We start from the raw sequence: 20,605 nt of genomic DNA on the forward strand, positions 1-20,605 counted from the left end.
AAGCCTACCGGGATGGAGTCAGTGTCCCTCGTTGTATGGTCCTCGCAAGCTGCTTTTCTGTTGGTTTTTCCCGTCGATTTGTCTGTGTTATAGTTGTAATTCCAGTTTGGTTCTGGGAGACGGTCTGTGTAGCTCCGTTCACTCCGCCGCCATTTTTCGGTCCTCTCTTGATGCTTTTAAGATTATCTCTTTGTCTTTGACCTTTGACATTTTGATGATGATGTGTCTCGGTGTGGACCTCTTTGGGTTCAACTTGTTTGGGACTCTCTGTGCTTCCTGAACTTGTATGTCAAGCGTGCCAACGTTCGCATCATAGGGGTGCCTGAAGGAGAAGAGAGAGAGCAGGAAATTGAAAAACTATTTGAAGCAATAATGACAGAAAACTTCCCTAACTTGATGAAGTAAACAGACATACAATTCCCATAGACTTTATATTTCCCGTACCCTGCCGGCTCCCCTTGGCAGTCATCCCCACTGTCTTGCTCCTGGTGAGTCCGTGCAGTATAACAGGGAGACTCCTGGACTAGGAACAACTGTTGCTGGGTTCTAATTCTGACTTCATAACTCTGTGACTTTGGCCAAGTCACAGCTCTGTCCTGTGGCTTAGTTTCCTCACTTCCATTATAAGGGTGAAGATATTGTCACTATGGTAACCTTATGGTTTTCATCCAAACCAGGACACTTTAAAGAATGGAAGGGAGCTGTTAGTAGTTAGAGTGACGGGTGTAAACCTGACTATCCTGAGCACCCCAGGAGGTACAGTGACCCTCAGTCTCAAAGGTCCCCTCCTGCACTCATGATGTATGATTTTGTGACTCCCACAATAAATAATGATTTGTTACAAAGGATTGTTGTGTATAATTAGTAATATATGTTAATATTAAAATAATCTGGTAACTAAAACAGTATGTTAATGTTAAAATCTGTAATTGCTACCAAAGTAATATTGTTAAATTGGCTTTGATTGTTAGCCAGAGAGTCCAGGCAATATGTAAAACATTGTTTTCTTGAAAAATTATATTCCAAGTCTAAGTAGATAATTTTGAATTGGTTTGTTTTTAAGTTTAGAAGCAGTTTTTAAAGTTGGCCTAAGTCCCCTTCAGGTTCCCAGGTGTGCTCTGGGATTCCAGTGTCTCTGTATTTCACCTAGAAGTCTGGAATCAACTTGTGCCACGATTTGACTGGTTACTTTATTGTGTTCAGTTGTATCCCCTCGTCCTCTGTGCCTTTTGAGAGGAAGAGTACTGGCTATACATAAGCCAGTTCTCCTTATCACCTAAATTGCTCCTGAAAGATTTTCATCTCCGACCGTCCTTGCCTTAAGGTTTGGTGATCTGAACCTGTTTTCATACACGTACATGCACATTTCAAAAATGACCACAGCAGCTACTTATATAGCATTTATTGTGAGCCATGCATTGTTCTAGGCACTCAGCAGGTGGGGACACCCTGAGTCCTCACAACTCACCCGTGAGGTCAGTTCTACCATGAGTTCCCATCACAGATGAGGCCGTTGGCATGGGGAGAATTTAACTCACATCTTTACCCATGTCCAGATAGCATGGTGCACTCTGGCTGCAGGCTACACGCCGACGTTCCAAGAATAGGTTGGACACTTTGTCTGCCCTTAGTGAGGGGCACAGGTTTTAGGAGGGCAGCTTCCGGAGGCTTAAAGCTGTCTCTTTGGCTTCATTAGATCTTTTCCCAGAGTTTGCACAGACACTGTGCCTGCTGAAGTCAAGTAGGAGTCCAGTCACGGACACGAAGACGTCTGGAGTGTCCGAGTGTCCTGAGAGGAGGACAAGAGCTGTGGACGTTCTGGACTGGGAGAGGTTTTTTTGTTTTTGGTTTTCCTGTGGGGAGGCAGCTTTTATAGTGCATAAAATTTTGTGGCATCCATAGAAATGCCATTTCAGCAAAAGGGAGTCGCCCGAAGTAAATGAGGAAACGCAGGGTATTTAGAGAGAACAGAGACAATGTTTGGAGCACAGCGCTGCTGAAAGGAAGTGATGGAAAATAAGATTGAAAACTACCAGCAAGATCATGAAGCATCTTCAGGACCAGAATGAAGAATTTAGCTTATTTTGTAGAATGATGCTGTTCAACACTTTCCCCACTCCCAACAAACTTGAGAGATCTGATACATTCCTTTGGTGTACTTGGGATAGTACGAAAGGCCTTGGGCTCTGGTTACCACCACTCACTACCTCTATGGCAACTCAGGCAAGGAACCTCTCAGGGACTGTGTTTTCTCATCTGTAAAAAGAGGCTAAGAATAGACCTATTTCATAGGTTTCTCTAAGGATGAATGAGATGATGCATCTGAAATGCTATTATTGTTTTATTAGAAAAAATTTTTTTCCCTTTATTGATTTGGGAGAGAGAGATAGAAACATCGATGAATGAGAACATCAGTTGGCTGCCTCCTGCATGCCCCCCTCTGGGGATTTGGCCCACGACCTGGGCATGTGCCCTGACTAGGAATTGAACCAGTGACCTCTTGGTGCATGAGTGGACGCTCAACCACTGAGCCACACCAGCCAGACATGTTTTGTTATTTTAATATCATCATAGTTGCTGTGGATTACTGGGGCAGTCTCTTACGGTGTCAGTGAAGGGGTCAGACCACATGGAATTAGCATTCAGAATCTTTCCCATGGTCCTGATACTCCATTCCTTGGTGTCATTCTTCTAAATAAGGAAGAATGTTGTTATATGGTGGCAACATGACCATAAGTGGAATCCCAGCATGACCACCCAATAGCTGAGCAAGTCATTCGGCTGAGCCTTGTTGGGCAAGTTACCTCGGGGTCTTCATGCTCTTGCCTGTAGAATGAGGATAATGATCCCTCTTTGCACAGTAGTTATAAATACCTGGCACATAGTAGGTCCTAGTTAAATGGTGTGGTTATGTCTTTTATATTTCGATACTTACTCAAATCCAATTCCCAAATGGCATCTCAAAGGCAGGAGCTAACCCACCGGGGCAGTGGTTCTCAACCTGTGGGTCATGACCCCTTCGGGGATCAAGCGACCCTTTCACAAGGGTCGCCTAAGTAGCAAATTTACAGTTATGAAATAGCAACGAAAATAATTTTATGGTTGGGGTCACCACAATATGAGGAACTATATTAAAAGGTCACGGCATTAGGAGGGTTGAGAACCACTGCTCTAGGGGATTTTAACAGTTTGCCTGACCTCACGTTCTTTTTTCTCTCCTCAGGATTTAAACCCACCAGATTGCACCTGGAAAGTAGGGATCTCTTTATTCTTTCCGTGGGACTGTTCTGTCTCCGTCTCCTAACTGGTCTGAGTGTGTTAGCTTGGGCTAAGAGAAAAGGGTGAAGAAATGACAAAACGCGAGGAGAGGGTCTGAAGTTCCCATTGTTTTTCCCTATTTGCAAAAATATCTACTTGAACATTGGGAGTTGATTAATATGGTTACCTTAAGGTAGGCCATTGAAATACTAGATGAATTTCTGAGATTCCTTTTTAGCCATGTGATTGCATTTTTGTGATACAATAGCATGATTATGCTATTATAGCTTAGGCTTGTAGGGTCTTAAAATGGAGAGTTTCCTAAATCCACTTTGATGATTAATTCTCTAGCTAGGTGTGCTTGGGCTGCGGGCCAGTTCGGCACAGAAGATGGAGTGACTGCCTGCCCCATTAGAGGCGCAGCATCCTGGATCCCTGTGTAGCCAGTTGCTGAGAAATGGAGCTCTTTGCAGTCTTGTCAAGTCTGAATAAGATGAAGAACAGACCAGAGAAGCTGAGCCATCTTTTTCTAATGTTCTGGTTGGGACGTTACTGAACCCTGCTGAGATTGCAGACATGGCAGAGGAGTTTTCACATCATCTACAAAAAAATTGTACAGCATAGCTATGTGAAAGCACTAATTGAAAGGCATAAAAACCATTACTCAAATTTTTCAGAATAACATCTTGGTTGATTGCTACCCCAGAATATTCACCCCCAAAATACTAAACTGGATGATTCTATAATTTAAAATTTGTAGTTATTTAGAAAAAAATATTTAGCACCATACCACGTTTTAATTTTAAAATTAAAGAACCATGTTAGTTCTGAATCCCAAAGCTAATTAAATTATTTTTGTGCCATCTGGGGAAATGTATTAAAGCAAGACATTTTTGCATTCATTAAAAGGGATATTTAAAGATATCAAAGGATGATGAGACCATCTTTCAGTGTCAGAAATAAAAAGATAAAGTTGAATTTATTGTTTTTATGAAGGAGTTATTATGCTGGGATCAGGCAAAATCTTTCCAAGTAGAGCAAACTGCTGATCTTATAGAGGGTTTTAGGGGAGGCCGTGTGGGGTTCAGGGGCTGACAGATGTTCCAGTGCTTGTGTAGGTTGTCACCTGTAGATGTATGTTACTTGGGTGTGTAGTTTAGTTGTTGTTTAGTTGGTCCTCGGAGATGTATCTATTGGAGTGTTCCTAACTGGCTAGTTCAGAAGCAAAACTGTCATTGATTGGCTGGCTTCTGAAACGTGTTCAGTACAGCAAGTGGTCGGTTGATTAAATGAATTTAAAACCAGTTCTGGTGGCTTCTTGTTACCATGGCTAAAGAATAGTCTTTTTTCCTGAGACTGGGAGAACTTCTGCATTTTCAGCCTCAGCTTTTATTCTTCATGTAGTCAAAGCTGCAGGAGATCATCATTAAGGATCGTCCAGACCTTCACTTCTGTTGTTGATTCTTCTTGAACATGGGTTTTATTTGTGAAAATCTGATTTTCAGTTTGAGTCATTCAACATAATTTCACATTTTTTAATTTTTTGAATTATTTATTGAAACATCTGCTAGGACAGTGGCTGTATTGAAGCATTTGAGACACTGCACGATAAAAATTAAATGTGGGACAAATAAGAATAATTAGAAGTATTATAAGAAGGGACTTCATTACCATAACGATAACTTAAAATTTTTTCAAGTGTGACCAAGAAAAAAGTCCCAGTGATTCCCTAGGTAGTCAGGCTACCTTTTTTTTTTCTTTAGTTTAGACATAGATTGTTTTATTTCACCTGCAATGTTAATTCAGTTGTAACATAATGTGTTAGCAATGGTTTTGGTCAACCAAAAGAAAGTCTAAAACCATTCTATTACCTATAACTAGAACTATCAGTTTGATGGTTTTGGATGGAAGCTGTGTACTTTGTGTGGTCATCTCTTTGTCCCAAGAATCTTGGATTAGTAGTCAACTTCTATGAATTGTCTGTTTCTGGGGGTGCTCTGGGAACCTCAGTCTGGGTTCAGTAATGGTGTTACTTTCCAGCTCTGCTAAGATCCCTTCCATTATTTCCTGGAGGGTAGCAGAGGATATCACCAGTTCAGGGTCATTCAGGGATTTTTACCCCCCATCATGATAGAGTCAGCATCCAGTCCCTGCCTGATATAGTATGTATTTATAAATGAATATTTAGCTTTATATTATTCTTGGATTATTTTAGGCATTTCAGTTGTGTCTTCAGTTAGATTCTGATCTCATCAAAACAATAACTATGTCTTATTCTTCTCTGAATGCTCCAGAAAGCTTATCACAGTGTTTTCTATGTTAGATATAAATAAATAGTTGTTAAATTAGATTCAGGGCTTATTGAGTGTACTTTGTGTAATAAGGTAAATACTTAACAAGGTTCATCATCTAAAGAGATAACAGATACATTGGAGAAGTGAAACACACATAAAACAATTTGAAGATGATTTTTTAAAAAGTATTATATACTTAATAAATACAAATGAAATACTCTGTAAATGACTACTTAAGTGTTACAACAATGTAGATATTTTAACATCTCAGCCACTTAAATGCAATGCTAAACTTAAAAGTTATTCTTGAAAGTAAATAACATTTCACAATGAAATTCTATACAGCAAGGACAATGAATGATCTACAACCTTATGCAACAATATATTCATAGTATTGTGAATTTCACAAACGTAAGATTGAGCAAAAGAAGCCAGGCATAGAAAGAGCACATAATATATACGATTAAGTGCAAAAATACTTATTAACAGCTTGAATGAATGAATGAATGAATGAACGAAATTTGACAACTGACTTCTGCCAGAATAGGAATGAGGCAAAGTAAGCAACAATAGCTTGTGCCTTTTAATTCAAAAACTGTTTAGTGGGTGATCAGGCTCATTCTCCCCCACAACCCCAACTTTGACAAGCCACTATTCTTGAATACCTCATTTAGAAGGAGAATATCAACCAATATTTATTTATTATTAAAATTTTTTTCTTTATTGATTTTAGAGAGAGGGGAAGGGAGAAGGAGAGAGAGAAACATCAATGAGAGAGAACATTGATTGGCCGCCTCCTGCATGCCCCTCACTGGGCTTGTGACCCACAACCTGGGCATGTACCCTGACCAGGAATCGAACCTGTAACCTCTTGGCGTATGGGTCGATGCTCAGCCACTGAGACACACCGGGCGGGCTCAACTGATATTTACTGTATCTGTTAAATATCCATTAACATGTATTTTTTACATTATTTTGTTTAATCCTTTTAGCAGTCCTCTGAGATTTGTATAGTCTTCCCTACTTTCCAAGTGACAAATATGAGAAACCGAAAGCTTAATAATATTTTCCAAAGTAAACGGATTAAGAACTTAACCGAAATCCCTGGTAATTTCATTATTTGTTAGTGGAGGCTGACAGGAAGAGGCCCTATACTCTAGGGCAGGGATCGGCACAGTTTTTTCGTAAAGGGCCAAATACTCAACGTTTTAGCCTTTGTAGGCCATGCCGTCACTACACGGGGACTGTGACGGGCACAACAGCCGTGAGCAATATATCAATAAATGAACGTGGCTGGGTCCCAACAAAACTTTACTTTTGGACGGAAAATTGAATTTCATATCATGTTCATGTTGATTTTTCCCCACTCATTTAAAAATGTAAAAACCATTCTTCGCTATGGGCCATTCAGGCGGTGAGCCAGATTTGGCCTGCAGGCCGTGGTTGGATGACTCCTGCTGTAAGCAGTTGCTGGGAAGGAAACTCTGAGAGTCCGTATAGACTTTTAGGAGTTCCCTTTCTACAAAGAGAATGTGAATGTAAATTTACATCTGGAAATGTAAAGCATAGAGTTGGGTGAGTTTTGACATATGCGTACACCTATATGACAGCCACCGGTCAACATGTAGGACATTACCGTCACCCCAAAAAGTCCCCTCGTGCCCCTCTGCAGTCAGTTCCACTGATCTGTTCTCTTTCACTATAAATTATGTTTCCCTTTTCTAGAATTTCATGTAAATGAATCTAAGTATGTAGTCTTTGTTGTTTTGTTACGGAAAAGACTCAGAATGCCGGAGGAAGCGAAGAGGTTCCTTTATTCACGCATGTGGACCCAGAGGAGACAGTCTCCAAATTCTGGGCGCTGAGTTGTGGGGCGCACCTAGCTTTATAGCAGGCTGGGCAGACATTCTTTTTTTTTTTTTATCCTCACCCGAGGACATTTTTCCATTTTTTGTACAGACAGAGTGGGAGGGAGAGAGAAGAAGAGAGAGAGAGGGAAACATCGATGTGAAAGGGACACATCGAGTGGCTGCCACCCGCACGACCAACCAGGGCCGGGGACAAACTGCAACCGAGGTACGTGCCCTTAGCGGGAACCGAACCCGGGTCTCTCCAGACCGCAGGCCGACGCTCTAACCACTGAGCCAAACCGGCCAGGGCTGGGCAGACATTCTTTAGATGCAAGAGCGGTGAGCAGTTTACAGAAGCAGGAAGCAAAAGGGTCTGGTTATCTCCTGGGAGGCAAAGGGTCTAGTTATCTCCGGGGTGCTTGCTTTTTCTAAAATGGCAGTTTGCTTCTTCTATCAGTCTCCTTGTTTTACTCAGCACATTTTGAAATTCATCCATATTGTTACATGTATTAGGAATTTGTTCCATTTTTTGCTGCTTAGTATTCTATTGTATGAATATGCCACTTTGGTTTATCCATTCACCTGCTCAGCCTTTGGTTTGTGTCCATTTGGGGCTATGATGCATGAAACTGCTGTTAACATTCATGTGTGAGTCTTTGTGTAGACATGTTTTCATTTCTCTTGGGTAAATACCCAGGGGTAGAATTGCTGGATCTTATGCAAAAATTCATGTTTAAATTTATAAGAAACTGCCAAGCAGTTTTCCAAAGTGATTACATCATTCTGCATTTCCATTAGTATGAGAGTTTCAGCTGCTCCAATCCTCACCATCACTTAGGATTGTCAGTCTTTTTACCTTTGGCCTGGGTGTAAAGGGGGTGAAAAGGTGGTGTCGCCTGGTGATCCTAATTTACACTTACCCGATGGCTTACTGAGTATTGAGTATCTTTTTATGGGTTTATTGGCCATTCATGTTTTCTTTTATGAAGCTCCGATTTTAAGTCCATTTTTAAAAAAATCAGCTGACTTATTGAGTTGTAAGTGTTCTTTCTATATTCTGGATACAAGTCCTTTGTCAGATACAGTACTGGAAATATTTTCTCCCAGTCTGTGCATTGCCTTTCATTTTCTTAACCCTATATTTTAACAGCAGGAGTTTCAATTTCAATGAAGTTTAGTTTATCAATTTTTTAAATTAGTGCTTTCTGTGTCCTCCGAAACTTTTGCCTATGCATAGGTTGTAAGGGGTGATTTTCTTGTAGATTTTTTTTGGGGGGAGGGGGGATTTAGGTTTATTTGGATCTCTGATCCATTTCAGTTAACTTTTGTATATGGCATGAGATGTGGATTGAGGTTCATGTTTTTCCATATGACTACCCATTGTTCCAGTACCATTGATTGGGAGAACTATCTTTTCCCCACTGAATGATATTAGAATCTTTGCTTCTATGTTTTATTTTGTTTCGTTGATTTATATGTTAATTCTTATGCCATTCTTCTTTTGAACCTTAATTTTTTAAATTTTATTCTCAAGAAGAAATCATTTACCATTCTTTTAATCTGAAAAATCTCTTCTTTATGTAATCTGAGTTTGTTTATATGAGTATTTGTAATTTTTCAGGTATAGATATGTTAAATAACTAAATCTAATGTAGATTTGTTTCTATGATTCCTGCCAAATCAACATTTTTTCTTTTTCTACTCTTTCTTGTTGATGTTGTTAATCCTCACCCAAGAATATTTTCCATTGATTTTCAGATAGAGTGGAAGGGAAGGGGGTGGGGGGGGACATAGACTAGTTGCCTCTGCATGACCCCCGCCGGGGCCAGGGATCAAACCTGCAACCCAGGCATGTGCCCTTGACAGGGAATCGAACCTGCAACCCTTTGGTCCACAGGCCAACACTCTAACCACTGAGGCAAACTGGCCAGGGTTATTCTCTACTCTTAACATAGAGTTCTTAGTGTGCTAAGCATTTCACCAGCAGCAGAAATTACATTCATGAATCCTTTATGTGACACTGTATCTCAAACCTTATGGAAGTCCAAGTTGATTATGTCTTGGCTTTCACACTTGTCACTTCTCATAGCTGCTTTTTCCTAAGACGTTACTTGTAATTGGATTAATTTAGCATCGTCCTTCCTTTTGTACATCCAACTCTCTTCTCCACATTCTGTCTCTAACCAAGGACTTTAGATCCTAGTATATTAAGAAAAGATCTCTTTTCTAGGTTTCAAATCTCTGTTATTTCTTTGCTCCTTCCTTTCCCCGCTCCGATTAAATGAGCTGTCTTCTTTTCAGGATTTGTTTATATTTCTTATGTCAAAGAAGTTTACAGCTGTACTTCTGACTTTTCATTTTACAAGCAATTAAGCGTTTTTCAGGTAGTCCCATTTCCTAGTAATGTTTACAGCAATGGCACCCACGGACTGTAAAGAACAACAGTACAGTGAACACCAGTGCATGCATCAGTCAGCTTAAGAAGTACAATGCGCCCTGGCCAGTGTGGCTCAGCAGTTAGAGCGTCAGCCCCCAGACCAGAGAGCCCCAGGTTTGGTTCCCGCTAAGGGCACATATCTCAGTTGCAGTTTGTCCCCAGCCCCGGTTGGGGTCATGTGGGTGGCAACCACTCGATGTGTTCCTTTCACGTCGATGATTCTCTCTCTCTCTTCCTCCCTCTCTCCCTCCCCCCTCTATCTGAAGATAAATGCAAAAACAAAAATGTCCTCAGGTGAGGATAAAAAAAAAAAAAGAAATACAATGCTACCAGCACCTATAGCTTTGAAAGCCATCTGTGAGCCCCTTAATCCTCCGAGCAAAGAAGGGACACAAAGGTGGCTTTTGTATTGATCCTGAATTGTTTGGCTAACATGTCTTTGCTTTTTCTTATCATTTTACTGCATATATTTGGATACCCGAATTCTGTTTTTTAGTTTTGCATGGATTTGAAATTTATACAAATGGAATTGTAGTGAATATGTATTCAAGTGACTTTCTTTTCTTTTTTTTTTATACTCACTCGAGGACATTCCTCCATTTTTTTGTTCGGATAGAGTGGGAGGGAGAGAGAGAGAGAAACATCGATGGGAAAGGGACACATCGAGTGGTTGCCACCCGCACAACCCAACCAGGGCCGGGGACAACCTGCAACTGAGGTACATGCTCTTGTCGGGAACCGAACCTGGGTCTCTCCAGACCTCAGACCAACCCTCTAACTGCTAAGTCAAACCGGCCATGGCTCAAGTGACTTTCTTATTTTGTTCAATGTTTGAGATTCGTTCTTTGTTTTTTTAAATTTTTTTCAATTACAGTTTACAGTCAATATTATTCTGTATTAGTTTCAGATGTATAGCAAAGTGGTTAGAAAATTATGTACTTTACAGATTTGTTGGTTGTTTTTTTTTTTATGTTAACTGTTGTTCATCTATTTTCCTGCAGTATAATCTTCTATTGCATGAATATGCCATAATTTTTTGGTCTATTCTTTTTTTTGTTGTTGTTAATCCTCACCAGAGGATTTTTTTTTCTATTGAATTTTAGAAAGTAAAAGGAAGGGAGGGAGGAAGAGAGAGAAACATCAACGTGAAAGAGACACATCTGATCAGTTGCCTCCTGCACGCACCCTGACTGGGCCGAGATCTGACCTGCCACCCAGGTACACGCCCTTGACCAGGAGTTGAACCCAAGACCTTTGGTGTACAGGCTGACGCTCTAACCACTGGGAACACTGGCCAGGGCTATCCATTCTTCTCTTAATGGACTTTTTGGGTTGTTTGTAGTGTTTTGCTATTAAAAGTCAGGGCACTGAGTATTGCTGTATGTCTCCTCGAACACATTCTGAGACTTTCTTTTGGACAGAAGGTCTGAACTATTTTTGTGCCATGGACTCCTTGGGAAGTTTGATGAATATTACGGGCTCCTTCTCAAAATAAGGTTCCTTCATGTCCCACCTTCCCTTGTTGGCCACCTCACAAATATAGTTCAGACCAAAGAAAAGATGCTTTTGTCTGAGCATCAGGAGATTGGCTTCTTGTTGACTATAATCTTAAATTCTTCTTAGATTTAAATATTAGATTTTAATGGGTACACTTTCCAGTTTGGAAACTGGATTAGGGAAGCATATTTTTACAGGGGAAAAGAATTCAGCCTTTGTAAGTTAGGGGTTAGGGAGAACTGTACTAATGAGCTTTTCCTGGTGACTGTGTGGGTCCTATTTCTAAGCATTCCTCTCCCGAAGAAATCATCTTCCTTCCAATCTAAATTCCAAGTAACACATCTAGAATGGGCATAATTAGCTGGGCCTACAAAACTGGCTTTCCAGAAGGTATACTTACCTTTAAAAAGTTATTCATATTTCATAAAAAAACAAAGATGATATGCAAACACAGTTTACCCTTAGTTTGATTTCCAGTGTGTTTTGACAGGGAAAAGCATGCATTTCTGAAATAATCATTTTGTTTTCAAGTAAAACATGTTGCATTAAGAAGTATCTGATACTTAATATAATTTTAATAATTCATTATACACAGTGTTCCAAGGAAACACTGCTATTATTGGTTAACTTGCAAAAAAACTTAATTTAAACCAGCTTGAACTTTAAATCATCAAAATACCTTCAAGAAGAAATTGCATGAGAAGTGAACTTAAATAAACCTCATTCCTGGAAGAAGAATGTGGGAGGAGTTGGGGAAGAAACGCAAAGGTAACTCAGCAATCACTACGTCGTTTATGACAACAGATTCCTTATTTTTGTACTTTAGAGCTAGAACAAAGTGTGAACACAAATTCATCTGTTTTAAAGAGGCCCAAACTAAGGCTCAGAATAGTGAAAAGTCATGTCTCGATTCCAAGGACCTTTTAAGTAAAGGCCATACACTTTTAGCATAATACTCAATGAATAATGACAGCACTGATTCATTGAGTAGTTACTCTATAGCAAACGTTTGCTTAACCCTTTCCATGGGTTACCTCATTTAATTTCCGCAGCCAGCCCATGAGATAGGAAATGGTAATCTCATTTCGGAGAGGAGAAAACTCAGATTTAGAGGTTTTTCCACTTGTTGACAGTAACACAGTTATTTAGAGGTAGAGCCCTTTCAACAACAAACATTTGTTTCAGGCTTATCACATAAAAGTTTTTTTGTTAGAAACCAAGGATCAAATAGAAAGAAGGCTTGATTTTCCCCTCCCAGTGATTTACATGTTAGATCCCTGGAACCTAACATGTAAGATGCACATGTTAGATCAGTAGCTTTCAAATGTTTTTGACCACAACCCTCAGTAAGAAACATGTTTACATTGAAAACAAAGCACACATGTATATATTTTATTTATATACAAATATGTGTAATTTTATAGGCAAATATTTTACGAAATATCCCTACTATGTATTATATGCACAAATACCTTCTGTTCTGTTCTATTTCATCTTTTAAAAAAAGACCAGTTACATTAAATTATTTCATAACCTATTTATGGGTCACATTTTGAAAAAGATTATCTATATATATGCTACTTTACGTGTGTGAATAACACACTAGACACCGAGAGTCCTCCAGAGCGCCTTTAGCTGTATCTTCTGTTATCTGCCTCCATATTTTACTCGGGTGTTCATTTTGTTTTATCGATTCAGTAAGTTATTGATGGGCTTTTAGTTACGGTGGCTGAGGACTTAGCTCTCTTACCCCATGCCTCATTTCCCCAACTTTCATCCTCCTGATGTAGTGCGGCTCATTGGTATTTACTAAATAACTATTGTTTATATTCTGTGACTGTAAATATCATTTATCACAGAGCCAAGTAGTATATTACAGTTTCCTACCTTTTATCTGTTCTTAATTTTTTCCTGGAGATAATCACCCTATTTTTTTCCACTTGCACAGTTTTCTGTACGCCTATGCTTAATTTCCCCCCAAGTGTTTCATCATAGTTATCACATACCTATAATTAGTGTTCGCCCGTAATTATAATTATAATAAGTCTATTATCTCAGATAATTTGCCAGTCTGCCTTTACCCCGGGGCCTCGTTCCCAGAGCACGCCGTCCGCCTGCTGGGTCTGCCCACGGCCCCTGCCCACGGCGCCTGCCCACGGCGCCTGCCCACGGTCCCTGCCCACGGCCCCTGCCCACGGCCCCTGCCCACGGCGCACGCCGGGGCTTTCCTCGCTGCTCTTGGGTCGGCTCGTCCATTCCTGGATCCCGGTTCTTTTCCTTTCTTGGTTCTCGCCCTTGTTTTGATCAACACACATTCGAGAAAGTTCCACAGAAAGAGCACGGAGAGAACATTCTGGGTGCATGCGCGTCTTAACATGCGTTTAGTTCCTTCACCACTCGGTGGACAAGTCGGCACAGAATTACAGACTGGAAATACTCCTCTCTCAGGATTTCGAGGGCATTCCTCCCTTAGATTCTTGTTTCTTCATATACGGCCTGTTTCGTTTTTGTTTTTCCGAATCATGGCAAATATGTACTAGGTTTGCACTGTTCCGCACGATTTGACCCTCGCATATCTATCATCTCTATGAGGTGGGGTTATTTTCTCTATTTTACAGGAGCGGGCTGGGCACGGGGAGGCTAAGTAGCTTGGACGTGGGTGAAGGCGGTGGACGGGCATGTTGCTGCTGGTGGATGTGGGGCGGGAGCCCTCCGAGTGGAAACGTCTCATCTCCTCGCCGGGGGGCTTCTGCTCCTGCCTGCCGCTGTTCTTGGGGCAAAGTAGGGTCTGAGGGAACCCCACCACTAACTACGAAAACCTCCACTTAAGCCTCATTCTCAGCCGGTACCTCCTAATTCCCAGTGTCTTTGAGTCCTGGGTCTTTCCCATTTAGTTTCCCCGGAAAATATCACTTTCTTAACCCGGGGAGGAGAGTTACAGGGATGATGAGAGAATGTAGACATTTGCTCGCTCCATACACAGACGTTTAAGCAATTCTTAGATAGACCTCAGTGCCACTCGGGATGCTGACCTCCTTTCTCGGGTGTGCCTCTGGGTGGGCTTCTCAGCTGTAGCCCAGGCAGCCTGGTTAGCGGGCGACCACTGCCCAGCTGCTTGCACTGTTCTGTTATGACGTGCACATGTGCAGGGAGTCACAGGGAAGACCATAACCGTGTGTTTGCCGCCCAGCTGTATCAACCCTTAAATCACTTAAGCAACTCTCGCAAAATGATCAATAAAATACATTACACGTATGGCGGTGCCTCCCGTGCCTCCCTTCCCGGTCCCCTTTACTCTCCCCGGCAGTTACCAGCATCTGAATTGGCACGTATCACTGTCATCCTATGCTGTTGCTCAGATGTATATATCTGTGAACAGCATATTATATCGTCTTTCATATTTGTAAACCTTATCACAGTCATATACTTTACATAGTCCTAAACTGCTTTTTTTTTCATTCAACCTTATGCTTTTGAGACACATTCATATTGATTCACATAGCTCTTTTTCATTCGTTTTGGCTTCTACGTAGCGTTCAGTTGTACGACCTGAAAGTTGTTAGCCATTCTTCCGTCAGTGGACATTTTAGGCTGTTTCTAGTTTTTGACCTTTGCAACAGTGGTGCAGTGGATGTCCCTGGGCATTTCCCTTAGTGTGCACGAACCCACAGCTTCCGCAGTTCCCCAGGATCCCGGTCCTTTCGGCCGCTGGGCAGCACCTGGGACCTGCCATCAGCAAGGGGCCCAGGCCAGCCTCCTTCGCAGTGAACAGTTTCCCCTGTACCCGTGTTGTAGAAGGAAGAACGGGCATTGTTTCTACGTGGAGTTGCTGAATTAAGGAGGGGCGCAGCTTCGAATTGAGTAGATACTGCCACATTGCTCTCCAAAGTTGTGCCAGATTGCACTCGGTACCCACGCAGACTTCTTTTCACCAAACAGCCGACTGGACCGATGGGTGGAAGGTGGGCTGTAGTGTTAGATTTGCGTGACTTTGACCCGACTCCACCCACGAGCTGTGTGATCTTGGGCAGGTTTCTTACACTCTACATATGCCTCAGTTTCTTCATGCATATGTCAAAAGGGGCAGTAATTACCCACAGCATGTTATATTTTGAGAATTAAATCACTTCATACATGTGAATAACTTTGAACACTTAACCTCATAACAGGCCATTTCAAAAACAATGTTCGCTATTATTATTGGTTAAAAGTTGATTTTTGCCGGTCAGATGGGTAATAAGTGGAGTTTAATGTGGTTTTAATGTGCATTCCTGTATTATTAGTGAGACTGAGCATCTTTTTGTATGTTTATTGGTGCTTTAAACTTCCTTTTTTATTCTATTAGTTTATTTTTTTTTCTTGTGAACTCTAGTTCTCTGCATATTCTGTAACTATTCTGAATACTAATTTTCTTTGTCAGTTATATGCAATGCAGAAAATTTTTCCCAAGCCTGGAGCATTATTTTTAACTTAATTTGTGGTATTTATTGAATCATAGAAGTCTTTAATGTAGTATATACACTGTTCTTTTAACATATTGTACATTTTATTTATGAAATTATTCCTTACACCAATGTCACAAAGACAGTCTCTCTCTTTTTTTTCTTTTGTTCAGATAGAGTGGGAGGGGGAGAGAGGAAGAGCGAGAGAGGGAAACATCAATGTGAAAGGGACACATCAGTGGCTGCCACCCGCACGACCAACCAGGGCTGGGGACAAACTGCAACCGAGGTACATGCCCCTAGCGGGAACCGAACCCGGGTCTCTCCAGACCGCAGGCAGTCGCTCCAACCGCTGAGCCAAACTGGCCAGGGCGCAAAGACAGTCTCTTATAAAACTTTTCAAATATTGCTTTTTATACTTGGGGTTACCTGGAATTGATTTTGGCATATGATTTTGGCCGTTTTATTTCTCTCCGTATGAGCAAGAGTTTTCCTGAGGGGCGGTCAGCACCCTCTGTTTCTGTAGAGGGCCAGAGTGACTGTGTCAGGTTGCGTGCCTGTCACAACGGCACATTCCGTCGCTGTCGCGCCAGCGCAGCTTCCTCAACCTCTGAGTCGGCGCCTCCTAGTGAACACCAGGAAATAGTAGCTCCTGTTTCATGATTATCTTGTGAGGATTAAATAGCAGAGCAAATAGGGAGTAAGTAAGCAAATGGGTAGACTTGTGTTCCAATAACGTTTGTTCATAAAAACAGGCAGCAGGTGGACTTTGGCCCAGGGGCTCTCGCTTGCCAACCCCGGCTCTGTGCCAACCCCGCGTTCAATGCAGATGTTGTATAAGGAATTAGTAAACTACGTATATCACATATGTACGGTATATAATATATAGTTTTTTTTTTTTTTTAATCCTCACCCGAGGACATTTTTCCATTTTTTGTACAGATAGAGTGGGAGGGAGAGAGAGGAAGAGAGAGAGAGAGAGAAACATCGACGTGAAAGGGACACATCGAGTGGTTGCCACCCGCACGACCAACCAGGGCCGGGGACAAACTGCAACCGAGGTACGTGCCCTTAGCGGGAACCGAACCCGGGTCTCTCTAGACCGTAGGCCGGCGCTCTAACCGCTGAGCCAAACCGGCCAGAACTAGATTTATATATATTACTAATATACAAACACAGAATATTATAATACACGTATGTTTATTTGTTGCCAATCTTGTAGAAATTGGCTGGCCTCATTCTCTTTGAAACTGTTGTTTCCTCCTCACGCATGACTCACTCAATCAGCAGATTTCTGTATTGAATCTCCATACACTCCATTAATACAGAGCTTACTCCATAACTCGTTCCATTTTTACATAGCCCAAATTGTGTTTTGTTCCTAAAGTTCTGTCTTTCGGTGACTTTTGTCCTTTACCCTCCAACCCCCCCCTTTGACGCTGCGTGTCAGGGTGAACTAGTCCCCCTGAACAGTCCTCCTCTCCCGCCCTTCCTGCCGGGTTGTGTTCGGGGCCTGACATTGTCTCCAGCTCGTTGTCATGCCTTCCATCAGAGGCTGAGTGTCTACTCTGTAAGCTCGTCGCTCGTTAGACTCTGAAGACGCAGCTCCTCACACACGGCCCGGCTGTGGCCCGAGCCGCCCAGGGCCCGCTGGCCGCCTCCCGGGCCGTACGCTGTGCGCTTGTCCGTGTGACCGCAGCGTGCCGCCTGTCACCGTCGTCACCCCGCACTGAGGCTCTCATTAGCTGTCTCGGAGTGAGCGTGGCAGATCGGGCCCTTCGGGGTTTGTTTCCTTCAGATGAGGGAATTGAGGCTCAGAAGAGTAAGAAGTTTGCCCAAAGCCATGTAGCTGACCAGGGGCAGAACTGGAAATCAGATCCAGCTTTTCCAGCTCCAAGTCCAGGATTCTTCCTGATACCCCGTGCTTCCTCCACATGCAGAGGAGATTGTCCTGACGAAACCTTGTGATCCCAAAGCAGTCTTTGTCAGCAAAACACTAAGGAAGAATCAACTTCGTGTGGAAAGAGAAAAAAAAAAAAGGACGTGAAATGCAACCTCTTTTTCTGATAGATGCCCAAAGACATCCAAAGTCCACTCCTCTGGAGTCGGTGGTGTCCCTCTGTGCGGACAAGACGCTCGCCTTCCTGCACCCAAAGCGTCAGAACCAGGCAGACGCCTCCCCTCCACGGCCCACTTGTCAGAACAGTGAGAGGAAGTGGACCTTGGTGCCCTCTGGGCCTCGAGGGGGCCCCTCCCGCACACGCCCAGTGTGCCCAGGGTCTGAGAAGCCACAAATAGTAACAGCAGCGACACTGTTAAAATCTGCTGATACCACACAGTATTGGTAATTTGTGTACCAGGCACTAAATTATTTTGTCTATTTAATCCTTACAACATGTTCACACGGTGGGGACTGTTATTATCTCTAATGTCGTTCAGAGAAATAGAGTCAGAGAAGTGACGTGACTTGTCTGCAGGCAGCTAGTAATTGATAAAGAAGTGCTCCTCATCACCACCCACACTTGCCAGCTTGTCCAGGCCGGTGAGCAGTAACCTCTGTAACCCCAAATCCCTCGAGCCCTTCAGGAGTTTGAAAATTACAGAATCCCCCTGCTCTAAATGGATTTAAAAAACCCATTTATCTGATTCCCAGACTCAAAGCATCACAAAAGTCTGTATATAGGGGCGGGCAAAAGTAGGTTTATGGTTTTAATACAAATAAATAATACATTAATTAATAAATAATAATACAAGAGTAAACTGTTTTGCGTACTCACAACCAAAAGCCTACATTTGCCAACCCCTGTATTCCTGATATCCTAGAAAATACACATATTACCTTCGTATTTGAATAGTCCTTTAAAATATTTTGGCTCTTCGTCTCTATCCACACCTATATAGACAGGTCGCTCCTCAGTGCACCTGCCTTCTGTCTATTGTTCTCCCCATTGCTCTGAAATTTTCCTCTGCCAGCGACCAGTGGCCTTATAATTAGTAAATAAATGGTCAGTTCTCCAACTTTATTTCAATTGATATACTTGCATATCGAACGTTCGATGATTTCCTCATTTTACTTTTTATATCCTTCATGTATCTTGTTCCTTCCTCACAGGATTCTCATGCAGAGAAGCTGAACTGTAACAGTAGTTTGGCAGTTGTGCGGTACTGTTACCTAGAAGGATGGCTGTGGTTACTGGGAGGCTAGAAGAAAATGAGGAGACGTGTATGAAATGTTGAAGAAGAATTTTATTGCAGCAACACATGAAATTTTTTTCTTGTGAAAAAATTTCCTGTTAACAAAATGTTTCTTCTTTTCAAGCATGATTCTTAGACGCATACTGTTAACTTTCAGAAAGCGAGAGTGTAGATTTATGGCTGTGTCCACCAGGGACATCCGGGTGACGAGACTGATCTCTGACGTTCTCTCGCAGGTCTTCACCTTGCTGTGGATCGCTGACTGGATGGTCCGTCACTTCTGGAGGAAAGGGAAGGACCCGGACAGTTTCTCCATCCCCTACCTGACGGCACTGGGTGACCTGCTCGGGACAGCGTTGTTAGCCTTAAGTTTTCATTTTCTTTGGCTTATTGGAGATCGAGATGGAGATGTTGGAGACTAATAAACCCTACAAATTACTCCCAAGTCACCAAGAAGGAAAACACAAGATAACCACCAATGGCTCTTTTTCAGAAATCTTAAATTAGTAGTTTGACTTCTGTCAGGGTACTCTGAAGTTGGCCCTGATTCAGTTAAATGGCCTTAACATTTTTTAAAGGAATTTGTGTTGAAACCAGAATGAACAGTATTTATGCTAATTTCACATAGACATAGATACAAGCTCAAGCTCTGAAATTAATTAAATAGAAAAGAATATAGGATGTTTACAATGAATAAGTTTAAAACCACAAACATAGCAGAAATGTACTTGATTTTGTTTAATTTATAATGCCAGTTTAGAGGAGAGTTCTAGTTTAGTCTTTCTTGTCTCTCAGATGTCTCATACCTACCACATAGCATACCATAAAATGAAAGGGGCCCAACCAAGCCTTTGATAGTTTTTTTTTTAATCCTCACCCGAGGATATTTTTCCATTTATCTTTAGATAGAGTGGGAGGAAGGGAGGGAGGAAGGAATGGAGAGAGAGAGAGACAGCAATTTGTTGCCTCCCTCATGACCTCGACCAGGGCCAGGGCCTGAACCACAACCAAGGTGTGTGCCCTTGACCGGAATCAAACCCTTGACTCTTTCTTTGGTCTTGGGGCTGAGGCTCTAACCACTGAGCCAAACCGGCCAGGGCCCGTGTCTTTTTCTTTTACTATGCTTTGATAGTTTTAACTACACTGCTATCTGAGGGTAAATTTGCCAATTACTTGCTCCTAACCTGACCTAAATATGTTCTGCTGAGCATAAGATAAATTCACGTTGACCTGCTGCTATGAATTTCCCTGTGCCAATGCTAATTTAATTTAATCTCTGCAAGTGTTTGGCAGGCTGCCCTTGAAACACAGAATGACCTTGAGAATCTTTGATGAAAGCAATGGGTCAGTTTTGATCATTGATTTGTTGAAAGAATGTTGATCTTTTTCAGAAGACTTAATAGTCAAGAACAGAAGATAATCCAAGCTGCATTTGTAGAGACGTGAGAGAAAGTGTGTGTGTGTGTGTGTGTGTGTGTGTGTGTGTGTGTGTGTTACAGAGACAAACAAGCTTTTGATGGAGAACTGAATCTTGGCTTGTTGATAGCAAAGCTCATAGTGCTGTTAGACTATTAGCATTATATATTCTTAAGCACATTTTATTGATATACTTTTGTCATTTGGTCCAAAAAT

General features: G+C 41.8%; 1 protein-coding gene across 2 annotated transcripts in view; it reads left to right on the forward strand.

Moving 5' to 3' along the window:
- Nucleotides 1-19,602, forward strand: part of SLC41A2 (solute carrier family 41 member 2) — a 136,906-nt gene extending 117,304 nt beyond the window's left edge. For both annotated transcript variants that reach the window (XM_036252852.1, XM_036252851.1), the window contains exon 11: nucleotides 19,210-19,602. In XM_036252852.1, the coding sequence (XP_036108745.1) occupies nucleotides 19,210-19,395 (186 nt within the window). In that variant the 3' untranslated portion in view covers nucleotides 19,396-19,602. The remainder of the gene's footprint in view (nucleotides 1-19,209) is intronic.
- Nucleotides 19,603-20,605: the final 1,003 nt, after the last annotated feature.

The sequence above is a fragment of the Molossus molossus genome, unplaced genomic scaffold (assembly GCF_014108415.1).
Source record: "Molossus molossus isolate mMolMol1 unplaced genomic scaffold, mMolMol1.p scaffold_m16_p_10, whole genome shotgun sequence".
Taxonomy (NCBI): Eukaryota; Metazoa; Chordata; class Mammalia; order Chiroptera; family Molossidae; genus Molossus; species Molossus molossus.